A 15,515-nucleotide genomic window follows, 5' to 3' on the forward strand; every position below is an offset into this window, starting at 1 on the left:
ATTCATTTAAATACCTTGGCCTTTGGCTTGATTCTGAACTTACTTTTAAGCCCCATATTGATTATGTGGTTAGTAGAATATATTATTGTCTTCGTTTACTTTATCGTTCAATCAATTGTTTTACATTTCAAGTAAGGAAAAGAATTGTCTCTCAGTTAATATTACCCCTTATTGATTATGCTGATATTGTTTATCAAAATACCTATGATATTTACCTAAAGCCTCTTAATGTTGTCTATAATTCCTTGTGTAGATTTGTGTTAAGGTGTCCGTATCGTACCCATCACTGTTATATGTATGAATTGCTTAATTGGTTACATCCTAAATCAAGAAGACAATTTCATTGGTTTTTGTTCATTTTTAAATGTGTTTATTCTGTTTGTCCATCTTATTTGAAACAATTCCTGATTCTATATGGGTCTTCTTATTCACTTAGACATATGCAATATCCTTACTTTCTTGTTCCTAAAGTCTTTACTGAGGTTGGACGCAGGTCATTTCAGTATAAAGCTCCTTTTGACTGGAATAATCTTCCTGTTTCTTTGAGATCTACTACCTCTCTTAACCGCTTCAGGATTTTATTATTTTCTTATCTTAAAATAACTTGTTCATGTTTTTGATTGGTTTATTATTACTATTATTGTTTTCTTTTTGTTTTGCTTTAAATTTTGTCTTCTGTTGATGTTATTGATTTATGATGCTGAAATTTTGTATTTCAACTATGGTATGAGGGTGTGGGGGACATGTTGAGCATTTTGTGTTTGTTTTGTAATGTGGTTGTGTTTTGTGTTGTATTATTTGTTTATGTTTTTGGGACCCCCTTGAAAATGAGATGCCACATCTCAAGGGGCTATCCTTTCAATAAATTCAAATATAGCCCGTGACTTTTTTTGGGGGGGTGCTCTTTTTTTAGGTCAGAGCAACTGCCCCTCAAAATTCCTGTGCACGTCCCTGGACCTGTGCGTTACTTTCATCCCAGCTGACAGTACCTCAAAAGTAACAATGTGCTACTTATATTTAAAGTAAAATTATACAGAAGTGGTTTTACATTTGTACAAAATAACAGCTGGTATTAATAGAGCACACTTGTGAGTTATTGACCACAGCAAACATATCTGTCTAAAACTCTCTCCTATCAACACTTGTTTAGAGTTTTATAAATGTTTTGTAAATGTCACTCTTTACTAATTCTTAACAAAACTTTCAGGTTATCAAACATTAATACACAATCCTTATAAAACACTGTGATATTATAATTATTATTATAATAGTAATGAGAAAGTAAATAAAGTTCTTACTGTTGAGTTTGTGTGTTTCTCTCCTGAATCTTCTGTTTCTCTGTCTGTGTGTTTATCAGTATGTCATTATATTATATCTCATCTTCAACACCTCCCATCATTTGTTTATTTCTTTAGAAAGACTCATTATATATTCAGATATTCTCTTATTTGCATATCGACGTGTGTCAGTCTTTATGAGCAGAATATAGATTTTCTATCCAAATTGACCTACAGTGCATTACAAGATATACATTGTTTATAAGTATGTGTGTTTCCTGGGATCAAACTCATGACCTTTTACTGTTAAAACAGCTGCTGGTCATCATTGAGTTTCATTGTAAGTGATAACACTCTAATAAACATCTTACACAGAATACAAGAACATGATGGTGATGAAATGATGACCATTTAAAGAGTTGTCATTATTGTGTGAGTTGTTACTTTAAGAGATGATCACGAGTGAATCTCTGTTGAGTGTCTGAAAATAAACAGACTTCTGATGTGAATGGATGAAAGAAAAGTGATTTTCTAAAACAGGAATAAAGCTGATATGTTAATGATCATGGTGCCATCAATCTCCAGCATTGTTAATAATGTTCTCACTGGTCCATGATGGGGTGTAGATGTCAGAACCTCAGTATCATTCACCAGTGAGGTCAAAGGTCACTACAGAACAATCTGATCAAAATAACAGCCCCATCCAAATGTTCAGGTTGATATTTACATTGATGTCTTTGTGATGTTATGAAAGTCCTCACAGTCAGCTCTGTTCCTCATTCAAATGAAGTTTGCCTGAAGCTCTCAGCTTTCAAAGGTGCTTTGTACTAAAGTCTTTCCAGGAAATACAGAACATATATATCCTGTGTCCAAAAGTGATTTGCATGAAATGTGGAAGAGACTTCAGTAAAATACAATCAATTGTTTTGGAGTTGCTTTATATAAACTGTAATAAACATTTTAGTTTATTGGATTAAATACAGTAGATGTGATATACAGTAGCATCACCTGCTGGATGACGGAGCATTAGAAAGACATTTAGACAGTTATAATGTTTCTCATTTCCTCAATCCTTCATTTTAAGATAAAATTTAACAAACAAGTCTGTAGACAATCTTACTTTTATCATCATCTGTGGGTCTGTAAGTAATAGAGGCAGACAAATAAATCAACTAGATTCACTTTTATTATCACTGTGGGACCAAATCAAAAGATGATCAACCATCCTCAACAAACTATTCAGATCAACATCACAAAACAAATCTGGGTAGCACTGTTGCCTCACACAATAAGGTCTCCAGTTCAAGCCTCGGCTATAGGGCAGGTGGCCTTTCTGTGTGGAGTTTCTGCATGTTCTCCTTGTGTCAGTGTGGGTTTACTCCGGTTTCCTCCCACCGGCCAAAAACATGCAAGTTAGGCAGATTGAAGATGCCCCTTTTGTCCAAATTGTCCCTCCACCAACCTGTGTATGGATTAACTTGTGTCTGAATAAAACTTGTGTATCGATTAACTTGTTCTCGCCATGAATATAGCCGTAGATGCTGGAATGGCATAAAGAAATAAAAGAAGAAGAAGTAACAGTGACTTGACCACAATTATGTATAATAAAATGATATAACAGTTAAATAAAAAATGTAGTTTTCTCAACCTCAGATATAAAGTGTGATGAGGATGATTAAAGATCATGTTGGAGCTGCTTGTCATGAACAGAGAGTAGCCAACAGAAGGGGAAAAAACATATGAAGATCTAATGCTCAGAGTCTGTGTGAATAATAAACAGTAAACAATCCCTTACGAAAATTAACAATGATTTTACTACAGTTAAAAAAAACACCATGGTTACTGTAGTAAAACTATTTGCTGATAGTAATCAATACACCAAAAAAAACACACCATGTTTACTACACTTTTACCACAAAAAAAAGATGGTTAATTTTTGTAAGGGTTGGGATCTAGTAAACAAAAAGTTTAAAAACATGAAAAAAATAATATTTATTTCTCATGAGATAAAATCACTTTAGTTTCATTCCTTGAAATATAACGGTTGCATTTCTGAAATTAAACCTGAAATAATAAACTGTATGAGGCCAACAAATGTGACCTTCAAAATGAGATGTATAATGAGTCAGAGTGTATTGTGGGTATGAATGTAGGGAATGACTTCTCATAGGAGATAGAGAGCGATTTTAGACATATATTGTACAACAGGAGCACATACACTGATGTGTACAATAAGAGAGACACTTTTGTTATACAAATAGGCTTAATGAACAGATTATAAATTGCTGTTGAATAATATACAGAATATACAGAATATACGGTGTTTCAGCCCTGCAAGACTTCAGATGATGCCTGCTCTAGACTATAAACTGTTAAATTTGTTTTTTATGTGTTTTTTTACATCGTGTCCTCCTTTAAAGCTGCTTTGCGAGAGTGTAAACTGTTTGCATTAACATGTAATTAACAGGCTAATAAAATAAAGCATTCTTTATGAAAAGCATGTATGAATTTGTGTACTGTCCGAGCTCAGAATATTGGCCTGAACCCAGAGCCCCCCCCCCCCCTTTAACTGGGATAAATGAAACAGCTGAGAGTGATGGGAAGGAGGAGGGATGCTGCAAAAACTGTCAGGGACAGAGATGATGCACAGCCATAGAGATCTCTTCAAGCTGATTGGTTAGATTACAGTGCCATGCTTCATGAAAAGAGCTATACAAATAAATGTGAATTGAATTTTTAAAGTTTAATGTTAAGTATGTATAAATACATGATTACTCTTGTAATATAATAGTGTGCTGCTCTGAGCTATATATAATGATAATGTTTAAGTTATTATTTTGATGTCACATTGGTTTATGATGAAGCTCATAAATATAACTGCGCCTGCGTGAGCTGCTCTGAGCCTCCGCCTAAACTGACAGATCAAAGTCCACTAATACAGATCCTACTATAGCGGAGGAATGACTCATGAATATTTATTACGTAACTGCACGTTTACCCAGCAGGCGTACCTGATTGGAGGACACGCAGACGTTGGTAGGCGGGCGCTGGGTAAATTACAAATCAGAAAGTAAACGTGCGCAGAAGGCTTGGCTATGAAGATTAATTTGGTTGCGTAACAGTACGTTACTAAGCAACGTCAACACGATCTTATTAATATTCATAAGGTAAACCGTAGCAATAGTAGGAATCAGCAGCACAATCATGAAGCGAGATGGAGGAGACCGGCGGCTCTGCTGTGTCTTTGTTTTGTGCTGGTTACTGTCATTAACCGACTACTAGTTATTTTAATTCTTTATATTGTTATGAAAGGAGACGTGATCGTGCACGCGTCTGTGCGTTAATATATAATAATAATAGCGTGCGTTTTGTGGATAAGACGCTGGATTAATGACAGACACACAATCTTATCGGTACATGTGAGTATGATTGAATCTTATCTTCTGCTTTAATCCGCAATTTGTGCTTTTATTCAAAGAATTTAGGCGAAATCGATCGTGTCTTGTCATTATGTTTATGAGGAGCATTTGTAACGTGATTCTGTCATGATGATAATGAGACGTCATTAATTATTCATGAGGAGTTTGTATCTATAACCGATGTGGCTCAAACGTGTTGTCTCATTATGTTAATGAGGCGTTGATACAATATTATATCTATCACGTGAATGAGTTATTATGTTAATAGGGTGTTGATGGATTTTTCATCAGGAGGATTTATCTATCAGAATAATGATGACGCGGCAGTGTGTTTATAAACGTCTACATGCAAACACACGTGTGTGACAGGAATAAGTTTGTTCTACATTAAATGTTTATGGCATCTGTTATGAGCACCTGATTAATCTGCTCTCATTGTCCATCTGTACCTCATGCATGTACTTTACTACTGTCCCTTACGAAAATTGACCATCATTTGATTGTGGTAAAAGTGTACCCTGCTGAAAAAGACAGCATACCAGCAAGACCAGTATATGTTGTGTTTTGGTGCTGGTTTGGTAGTGAACACCAGCTAAACCAGCATCATCACCAGCATCCCATGCTGGTCATACCAGCAAGACCAGTATATGTTGTGTTTTGGTGCTGGTATGCTGGTGACCACCAGCTAAACCAGCATAGACCAGCATAAATTCCATGCTGGTCCATGCTGGTTTGATGCTGTTTTTTCAGCAGGGTAGTAACCATGTTTTTTTGGTGTATTGATTACTATCAGCAAAACTATGGTTTTACTACACTAACCATGGTTTAACTATGGTTTTTAAAAACCACAGATGTCAAAACCACGGTTATTTTGTGGTAACCATGGTTTTACTGTTGAAATACAGCGTTATAGTTGAAATACAGTGTTACAGTTGAAATACAGTGTTACAGTTGAAGATATATCTCATGTCAGTAACAACTCCTATAGTTCATGTGGTAATTCAGATGATTGTTAATAAATGAAATATTGTCGCAAAATAATCTAACAATTCTGTAGCAAAACATGAATGGTGAATAGGGCTGTGACGATACCTCACGTTTCCCGTTAAAAAGACCTGCCTGAAATAGATTCTGAATCGCAAGGCTCAGATTTTGTGTTTCATGCACAGCTTGTGCATGTACTACGGCTCTGTGATCAGTAGGAAGTCCTTATCAAGCTAAAATCATTATGAGTTTGAGTAGTTTATAATGTGAATTAAAAAAGCAAAACTCACACACAATCATTCAAAATAGTTTTATTATCATGAAAATACCTGAAACAAGAACAGCAATATAAATATCCGTTTAGACATTTCCTGGAATAGCGTTTGTAATGATACTTCTTCTGTGACACAAATGGCATTTCTACACGAGAGCGCCCTCTGGCTTTTGGGTGTAGTGTCATTTCACCGTAATTCATTCAAATTCATTCATTGAGAAAACGCGCATTTGCACGATTAATCGTCACAGCCCTAATGGTGAATGTAAGTGACTGTGCTGATATGTCAGGCAGGTTTCTGCAGCACAAGCCTTCTGGCCTCAATATTTCATGAGCGAGCAGCTATCAGATAGCTTTTACATTTATTACAGACAGTGTTCATGAGCAGTTTTACCTGTGAGAGGATTAAACTTATGTAGACGTATGTGTCTGTATGATCAGATGAAGAAGACCTTGATGTGAGACAGGGGTGGGCGGTATGTCAAAAAATCATTTTATATTTCACAATAACGGTATATTTCACAGTAAACATGTTTTTCAGTTTATATTGTTTTTGGAATGTTTGTTTGTGCATGAATTGTCTTGAATTTCTAAATAGTTTCATGCAGACAACACAGAAATCTTCCTCTTCTGAAGAGGAGTTATCAGCCTTCACCCTTTTGCCGCAGTTTTTTTTTTACCGTCTTGTTTTGGCTTTTCACACGATGTTGAATCACAAATGTTCTTATGTGTATGTAAGGGGATGGTTGTTACACTTTCCAAACTCGTGTTACAAGAACTTTTGACCCCCTTCTGACATCACAAGGGGAGCCAGAAGTTGCTGGGTTGATCTTTTTCACATTTTCTAGGTTGATATAAGTACTGGGACCCAATTATAGCACTTAAATATGAAAAAGACAGATTTTCATCATATGACCCCTTTAAAGCGTAACTAAACCCCTGGTCAGAGCCTGACTCCACCCACTGGCAATATTTAAAAAATGCAAGAAAGTGGGCAGATCCCAACGTAGATAGAGGGGACAAACTGAGCTTGAACCTGCTTACATCACGAGTTATTTTTTGGACCCAACATCCAATAGGAAAATTCAACTGCAGTAGCCACCGTTCAACCTGAAGAGGGCAGCACTCAGACGTTTTTACACCATATATTGTAGTATTGAAACCCTTTTTGGCTATAAAGGGTTTCAATACTACAATATATGGTGTCAAAAAACTTACTAAAATCAATGAACAGCACTAATAAAGCATCTTTCTTACAGATCATTCACTAAAAAAGTTGGTTTAGGGTTTAGTTGCTCTTTAATACACTGGTTAACAATGAATGTTGACACTCCATACAGTGAAAGTGAATGATTGAGACAAACTGCTAAACATCTCTTGTTGTGTTCATATAGCTTTTAACATGAAGGCCAGTAAATGATAACAGATCTTACGTTAGGGTGTAAAAGTCATTGAATTGACTCTTCACACAGAAAACTCTATGAAGATCTTGGTGAGGATGTCCAGCGAACCACTTGAGGGTTTTCATGAGGTGAATCTGGCGTCACCCACCACCCCAGATCTTCATGGCATCAGAGACCCCAGTCCACCGAAGCACAACGCAGCCCCCAACACCTTGTACCGCACACACTCGCTGAGCTCCGGTCAAAGTGTGCCCAATGCTCTCCGGGCCGACCAGCTACCCACCCAGCCGGTCTACTCCGCCCCACGACACCTCGGCACAGACGAGACTCACAATGGCAGGTCAGACTCCAATTATAACCGACCAGTAGCTTAACCTCATCTACATGTGTGGCTTGACCCAACTGAACCAGATGCTATGATGATAATGAAGTATTTGTGCATATTGATGTTTACAGATGGCATTGATGAAACTGTGTGTGACTGGATGGAAATGTGAAAACTAAAAGAATAACAAATAAGAAATGTTTCTCTACAAGGGTCTTGTGAAATGCTTTATAATTTTAAGCATATTGTCTTTCTAGAAGAGCAAATTCAACACAGTTATCAGACCCAGAAGAGTTGCATTGTGATGAGTAAATTCACATCACATTTGTTTCTGCAGTGGTCCGGATCCCACGCTTGGAGGTGACGTTAACGTCTCATCAGCTGATGGTGAAGATCTTCTGAGCATCAGCACTGACAGTCTGAGTCGTCTCAGAAGTCCATCAGTCATGGAGGTTAAGGAGAAGGGACACGAAAAACTGAAGGAGGAACTTGCCAAAGCACAACTGGTGAGAGACCAATGCCATAGCAAACCCTGATTAACCAGAACTAACTGTAACTAATCCTGATTAACCAGAACTAGGGATGGGACGATAAATGCCTATAAACACTAATAATACGTGTCCGATAACTACTCTGAATGTCACAGCTAATATTATTCACAGCTATTTCATGTACTGCAGCTTTTGATCAGTAAGTCCTTATCAATCTGAAATCACTGTTAGTTTGAGTTGTTTATAACATGCATTTGAAAAAGCAACACCCGTCAAACATAATCATTATATATATTCTAACCCTGATTAATCAGAACTAACTCTAGATAGCCCTAAATTACCATGACTATCCGACTGAAGTGGTTGTGTCATTGTTCACCTTCAGTTTATAGTCACTATGTTTCTGTCAGTGTGATTATTAAATATATTTATAAATGTTTTACTGTAATGTTTACTGGTTAATTGTTTTAATGAAAGGCTGTAGATGTGGTTTTATGAAGTGTAATGCATGAATGAATTTAATATCTGTCAAAGCTGAGATTCACTTCTGAGAAGGACCTTCACACCCCATCACTGGATTTACATTGTCTGCTTTTACTCACCCTTATACTGTGTTTGGTTATTTCATCAGATGTTGTGTTTCTCTCAGAGAGGACCTGATAGAGACCTCTGATGAGATGCTACTGAGGTTTACAGATGTGTTTTTTTATTAACCCAAGATGATCCCTTGTCCTCTCTTTAGTCTAAATCTGCTTTGACATGATCACATATATATCAGCTCATTGTTACTGATTGACGGTTAGTTGGAAAGGTTTGGTTATGTTTGTTGTAGCTGAAGTAGTTATGGGCTTTCATTTAAAAACATTTATTTGCCCCATCTGTACTTGATGTTAATGTTTGTCAGCGCTGCTCCTCCTCTGTGTGGATGAATTAGATGATTGTCTGTTATCAGACTATAGATCAGACTATCAGACACCTTTGCTTTACTTAAACAACATTAATCCTTAAGGACCAATAATGTTCACCTGAAATTACCTGCCATCTCTACAGACAGTTAAAAATATAAATCATGATTGTATGCGTACCGTCTGGTTGAAGCAAGAACATGGATTCATACTGTATATATTCTCAATGAACAATTAAATAAATATTTCATAATTCATCTTAAAAAATAAATTTCATAACTCTTAACTATTTGATATTACTGATGTGTATTTGAAAGTATGTGTTTTATTCACCGAAGCAGACTTATGATGGATTCAGAGTAAGACAACTAACCCTAACTGTTTAAGAGAGAGAGAGAGGAGTTTGGTAGATCACATGTAGAACCAGATATATATCAAACCATTGATTGAAGCCAGATGCAATACACATTCATCACCTCAACATCAACACCACATTTTTATGACAGATTTGTATTTTTCAGTGTTTTATGAGAGTCGACAAATCCAATTGTAAAATGTAAGTAGTTTTTTTAAATTATGTAAAACATAACATGTCAAACACGTACACAAGCTCATGTTAGGTCAGGGTTAGTGAGCGATGATAAAAAGAAGACTGATGGATGAGATTTGTAGTCAAGGAAAGCTTGAGTTGTGTTTTCACACGCACCAGATGTACTGTTCTGAGAACTGTAGGTTTGACTTCAGCTCAGTCTGTGGAAAGTCTCACAATAACATAACAAACACTGAATGATGGTTTCTGTGTCTTAAGAGATTTTGAGGTCATTCTGAAGATCTGGATTATCTGCTGGACCCTTCAGGACTGTGTTGTAGTCTCTTCATCCACATTTTTTCTTTTAGTTGATGAATTTTAAAAGGAAATCCACACATTCACTCATTCATTTTCTGTTGTTTATCTTTTGTGTGTTTGTGTTGATGTCACTGCATGTTTGTGAAGGATCTTAAGTTAAAAGACGAGGAGTGTGAGAGGCTTTCTAAGGTGAGAGATCAGCTGGGTCAGGAGCTAGAGGAACTCACTGCTAGTCTCTTTCAGGTTGGTTCAGATTCTTCATCTGAGCGATCATTGTACTGAACAACACATAGAGAAAGAGATCAACATTCACAATACTGAAAGAGACTCAACACTTTAGATGAGCAACACATTAAACACAAACCTCTTAATAAGACAAAATAATAAACATCTGATTCATACACTTTACAGTATTGTTACATTAAAAGAGATTGAGAAGATGATTTTTGAAATAGATTCAAAATGTTTAAAATACATCAGGGACATTCAGCTGTATGAGTCACAGAATGATGTACAGTTGAGTTTATTTTTAAGATTTTTTTTCATTGATTTATCAATCACAAAACCTGTTAAATTTAACACATTGATGTAAACTATACAGAAACTAATCAGACTGGATTGAGATGTGTTGAATTAAACTCGCTCTGTCTCATTCATTTCACACTTTCTTCATACTTTTGCTTTTCACATACAGCATGTAGTTTTGTTTTAGTTTATACTAGTAAAAGTTCTTGATTGTCATCCTCCTCTAGTTGCTCTCTATCAGGTACTGTAGGTCTGATCTCCTGTAGTTGATGTTTTCTGGTCTGATTTATTCTGGTCTGATCTTCTGTTCTCTGATCTGCTGTGGTGTAGTCTGGTCTGATGTCATCTAATCTGATCTCTGATCTGACCTCATTTCCCCTGATCAGCTCTAGTCTGATTTGATCTGGTCTGATCTGGTGTCTCGTGGTGTGGGTTATTTATACACAAGTCTGAGTTTATGTGTTTGTAATATGTCTGATATTTTTAACAGGAAGCTCATAAGATGGTGCACGAGGCAAACCTGAAGCAGGCCACCGCAGAGAAACAACTGAAGGAGGCGCTGGGGAAGGTGATCATGTTTATTTAAATATTAACATCATTCACTGAAGGCTTAAGATGAGTTTGTGTTTTTACATTAACAGCTGATGTTTAAGACAGATGAATATCCTGACATGTGATGTGAAGTCATTTTTCTCTGTATGTTTTGTGTTTGTCTCTGTTGTAGATCGATGTTCTCCAGGCCGAGGTGGCCGCTCTCAAGACTTTGGTTTTGTCCACGTCTCCCACGTCCCCCTGTAAGGAGATGCCACCTGGACCCAAAGCCCCCGTTAAGAAAGGTCACGCTCGAAACAAAAGCACCAGCAGCGCCATGATGGGCAGTCAACAGGAGGTCGCCGTCATGCAGCCTCTTCTACGTGAGGAGGTTTGTATCGAGCCTTTGTTTTAAAGATCATTTGTATTAAATATTTTATGTTCAGCACAAACAAGACTCCCACTTTTTGTATGTGTGTGTTTATCAGGTGGACACGTTGCTCTTTATGGAGTTTAAAGCGTGGAAAGAAGAACCTACTTTAGAGAAAAGTTGCTCTTTCCTGGAGCGTATTTACAGAGAAGAGATTTATCCGTGCTTGACCTTCTCTAAGAGCGAGGTAAAGTAAGAGTAACACACACACACTTTATTTGTGTTAATGATGGAGTTTCACAGTCAACATCAGAAGTCTCATTTATATGATCTGTGCTGTACTGAGAGTTCAAACATCTTCATCTGCTGGTAAACTGTGTCTGTCTGTTAAAGATGATCAGGTCTGTTTGTTAATAAGTTGTTTGTGTTTAATCGTGTGTGATGTGTAGCTGGGCTCAGCGATTCTGGAGGCGGTGGAGCAGAACACACTGAGCGTGGAGCCGGTGGGATTTCAGCCTCTGCCGGTAGTTAAAGCTTCTGCTGTGGAGTGTGGAGGACCCAAGTGAGTGACATCATCCTCATCCTCTTCATCATCATCATCATCATCATCATCACAGACAACAGAATTCAGTTCATCAACAACACAAGAAGTCAAGAGCAAACATAATATAATAATAATATAAATCATGCTGATATACATGAATCTATAATAATATAAATATATTTTACTTTCAACTCAACTGCTACTTTATTGTGCCATTAATTTACAGGTAACCCTAACCTGAGCACTGGTTAAATATATCAGTTAACTTGAAGAATGGGCAGTGTAGTTTATATTTTATTATATGTGTTGTGTTGTAGAGACTGGATTATTGTGGTGATATATATTTTATATATGTTTTGATTAGTGATGATAAATAATTTCTTCTTTTCTTCAGGAAGTGTGCTCTGTGTGGACAAACCAAAACCTGTAAACATCGGATCAAGTTTGGTGACTCTAGTAACTATTATTACGTCTCACCGTTCTGTCGATATCGGGTGAGTGTTTCAGTCTCTCTTTACTCTTATTATAGTCATTCATTATGGGCTGGTTTCCTGGACAGGGATTATCTTAAACCAGGACTAGGCCTTAGTTTAATTAGGAAATATAACTACTTTTAACAAACATGCCTTACTAAAACATTACTTGTGTGCATTTTAAGGCAAAATAAAGGGCACTGATGTATTTTAATATATTTCAGTTCAAGTTGTTTTCAGTTTGAACAGCTCTTACATTTATTTTAATCTAGGACTAGTTTAATCCCTGTCCAGGAAACCGCCCCTATATGTATGTACAGTATGACTATATAAATAAGTTTATTAAATCTGTGTTTTCTCTAGATCACATCTGTCTGTAACTTCTTCACCTACATTCGATATATTCAACAAGGACTAGTTAAACAACAGGATGGTAAGATGGGAACTCATTTACTTAACACATCTACACAATCTGAATCATAATACCAACCTGATCAACTAAATATAACAAACACTTTAAACAAGCCACGTGTTTGAAAGAGATTTAATATTTTAATGGTTGATATTTAAAACAAATATACAACTACAGCACAATGTTTTATAAAGAAGAAGTCTTGTTCAGTATTATCATTTATACTTAACTTACATTAAAGTTGTCATGTATAGTTCACAGTTTTGTTAATTGTTTTGTAGTATTTGGTGTTGATGTACTTTATGTATACGGTCATACACGTCACCTGTAACTCTGTGTCAACATTTCTTGTTCTCTTTGATAAAAGCTGTATTTTTTATCTTTTACTCATAAAACTGCAACTTACAGACAGACAGACATACAGACAGACAACAGACAGACAGTCCACCGTCTGCAATGATTTTAAGTGATTTGATTTCCATAAATATACCTGACAAAATTTTGTCAAGAAACTAAATTTGACAGAGACGGCGGCCTCAATATTCTGTTTGTTCATTTAGTCATCATCTCAGCTCACAGATTTCTGTAGTTTTGTTCCATCTTCATGTTAGGAACCGCAAACATGTTTTAAATTTTTCTCATCAAATAAATTGTGCATTTAAGTTATACATACACTGCTGGATAAATAAGAAAATCTGAAGTGCAGCAAAGCTTTGGGTCGGTTGCTTTGACAGATTGTAATGTTTAAGTGAATCCAGATGTTTTCTCAGTCATCATCCAGCAGACATTTCAGAGATCCAGTATTAATGTCCCCGCTCCCATGAACATCTCTGTGTTATTAAAACCACAGCGTATAATCATTTCTCACCTGATCATGTCGACCTACGTTAGATGTGTGATGTTTGTGGTGGTGATTGTGTAACTAGTGTGAGATGTTTGTTGTGTTTTATCAAGCAGAGCAGATGTTTTGGGAGGTCATTCAGCTACGTAAGGAGATGTCCAACGCCAAGCTGGGTTACTACAAAGATGAACTGTAAGACCACCAGATGTTTGATGTGCTGGAGTCCTCTGAAAGCATCTTCACGACCTCTCCTGTACTCGACTATTACATTATATTTATTAAAACAGACGACGTGTATGAGATATTGATGCATTACAGTCACTGAAGGAGACAAAAGAGACAATGAAACATCAATCAATCCTGACGCTGTTCCTTCAGAAGAAATAAAACGAGTTTTAGGATGAAATGTTAAATGCTAGCTAGTGTGGTGTGTTGTGTTGTTTTGTTTGTATATCTGAAATGTTAAATGTGTGTATGCGCTGTGTTTATTTCCTCATCAGATCTATAAACCCTGTTTTGATTTGAGTGCCTTTCTGAAATAAACGTCTTCACCTCCAGAAAACATGAATGTTGATGATGTTTGTTTGTCCAACTGTGACCTATGAATTGATACGAATTAGCCAACTACTAAAATATGTAAGATTTCTCGTGAGATCAGGCTGAATATTTTATCATACAATGACAATCTATAGGCATTTGTTTCTTGCAACAGTTTGAAACGGTGTGTTTTCTTGCACTGATTCAGGTTGGTAAGAGTTTGGCTGATACGCTGCTTTTATTTCATATCAAAGGTGTTCAGTTTGGCTTTAGATCTGAGCTTTTTTTCATTCACAATACACTGAGTTGTTTAATTCTTCATCAACATTGCTTTGTGCACAGAGTTGTTGTCATTTTGCAATAGTAAAGTCTGCTGCCCAAACTGTTGTTGTACTTTTGTAAGAACACAATTCTATAATTATTATTGTGCTGTGTCTATAAGATTCATGTTCACAGCCAAATCTCTTCACTAGACGGGGCGTCCAGTATTTGTGTCATATACTGTAATATGACTGATGAAGTATATCACATGACTGAATGATTATTCAGATTAATACTGATTATTCCACAGGTCTGTTGAATGCTTTATTCTGATTGGTTGAGAAATGTTACACAGGTATGCATTATTTTTTGATAAATGTACCTCAATGTCTGTGGTATAAGAGGAATAATTGACTGCGGTCCATTGAATTATTCAAAAATAATGCACACCCACAATGTAAGTCACCGCATTACCACTTCTGGTGTGCATTATTCTCAAAAAATTAAACGGCTTGTCATCAATAAATCCTTACTTAAATTTATTGAAAAGTTGTTTTATTATAAATACTGTATATATAAAAGCAATTGATTCATAGGAAAAGGAAACACTAGAATCTAGTTTTAGCACTTGAAAATCGATTGTGAAGAAAGATTTTAGTGTTATAAATGTGAGTGGTTCTCAAACTTTTTCCGCGTGCGGCCCAGCTTGTGTACGGTGCATTCCTTTACGCCCCCCCCAAAGAAAATTTATGACAAAAACTGTTCTAAAATTTAACATTTTAATTAAACAAAACATATTAAGTTATACAAAGTAGGTTTGTTGGTTAGTAACCTTATTTTGTTTTAGGTTTAATTACACAGAATTCATGATAAATGAATGTATTTTATAAAATGTTATAAAACTGGGGCCCCCCTGGCACCATCTCGCGGCCCCCCTGGGGGCCCCGGACCCCAGTTTGAGAACCACTGGATTAAGGGACTCCCACACTATCTGTTCCCAAGCTGTCAGAGAGGCAGAAGCCTTTAAAAATATCCTAATACTGTAGGTAGAGATTTCTATACATTTGGTATCAATATGTTCTTCTGAGGTGGTGAT

General features: G+C 36.4%; 2 protein-coding genes across 4 annotated transcripts in view; one reads left to right on the top strand and one right to left on the bottom strand.

Moving 5' to 3' along the window:
* Positions 1-1,325, bottom strand: part of LOC141365405 (snaclec stejaggregin-B subunit beta-2-like) — a 128,133-nt gene extending 126,808 nt beyond the window's left edge. Inside the window, exon 1 of the mRNA XM_073869984.1 lies at positions 1,299-1,325. The gene's annotated coding sequence lies outside the window, so the exon portion shown is untranslated. The remainder of the gene's footprint in view (positions 1-1,298) is intronic.
* Positions 1,326-4,442: 3,117 nt separating this feature from the next.
* rab3ip (RAB3A interacting protein (rabin3)) lies at positions 4,443-14,185 on the top strand. 3 transcript variants are annotated; one of them, XM_055191075.2, is made up of 11 exons: positions 4,443-4,696; positions 7,427-7,697; positions 8,020-8,188; positions 10,073-10,168; positions 10,941-11,018; positions 11,175-11,372; positions 11,470-11,598; positions 11,801-11,913; positions 12,290-12,389; positions 12,732-12,801; positions 13,735-14,185. In XM_055191075.2, the coding sequence occupies exons 2-11, from the start codon at positions 7,435-7,437 to the stop codon at positions 13,815-13,817; spliced, it is 1,299 nt and encodes a 432-aa protein (XP_055047050.2). In that variant the 5' UTR covers positions 4,443-4,696; positions 7,427-7,434; the 3' UTR covers positions 13,818-14,185. The 3 variants fall into 3 exon arrangements, with proteins under 3 accessions (XP_055047050.2, XP_055047052.2, XP_055047051.2); XM_055191076.2 differs by having other exon boundaries at positions 4,444-4,696; positions 13,738-14,185; XM_055191077.2 differs by lacking the exon at positions 10,073-10,168.
* The last annotated feature ends 1,330 nt before the right edge of the window (positions 14,186-15,515 follow it).

This window comes from Misgurnus anguillicaudatus, chromosome 1 (genome assembly GCF_027580225.2).
Source record: "Misgurnus anguillicaudatus chromosome 1, ASM2758022v2, whole genome shotgun sequence".
Classification (NCBI taxonomy): Eukaryota; Metazoa; Chordata; class Actinopteri; order Cypriniformes; family Cobitidae; genus Misgurnus; species Misgurnus anguillicaudatus.

Excerpts from the sequence above, each read along its gene's own strand:
- rab3ip (XM_055191075.2), top strand. The coding sequence starts at position 7,435 with ATGAAGATCTTGGTGAGGATGTCCAGCGAACCACTTGAGGGTTTTCAT. Across the intron at positions 8,189-10,072 it reads AACTTGCCAAAGCACAACTG|GATCTTAAGTTAAAAGACGA; the intron begins GTGAGAGACCAA and ends ATGTTTGTGAAG. Across the intron at positions 11,373-11,469 it reads AGCCTCTTCTACGTGAGGAG|GTGGACACGTTGCTCTTTAT; the intron begins GTTTGTATCGAG and ends TGTGTTTATCAG.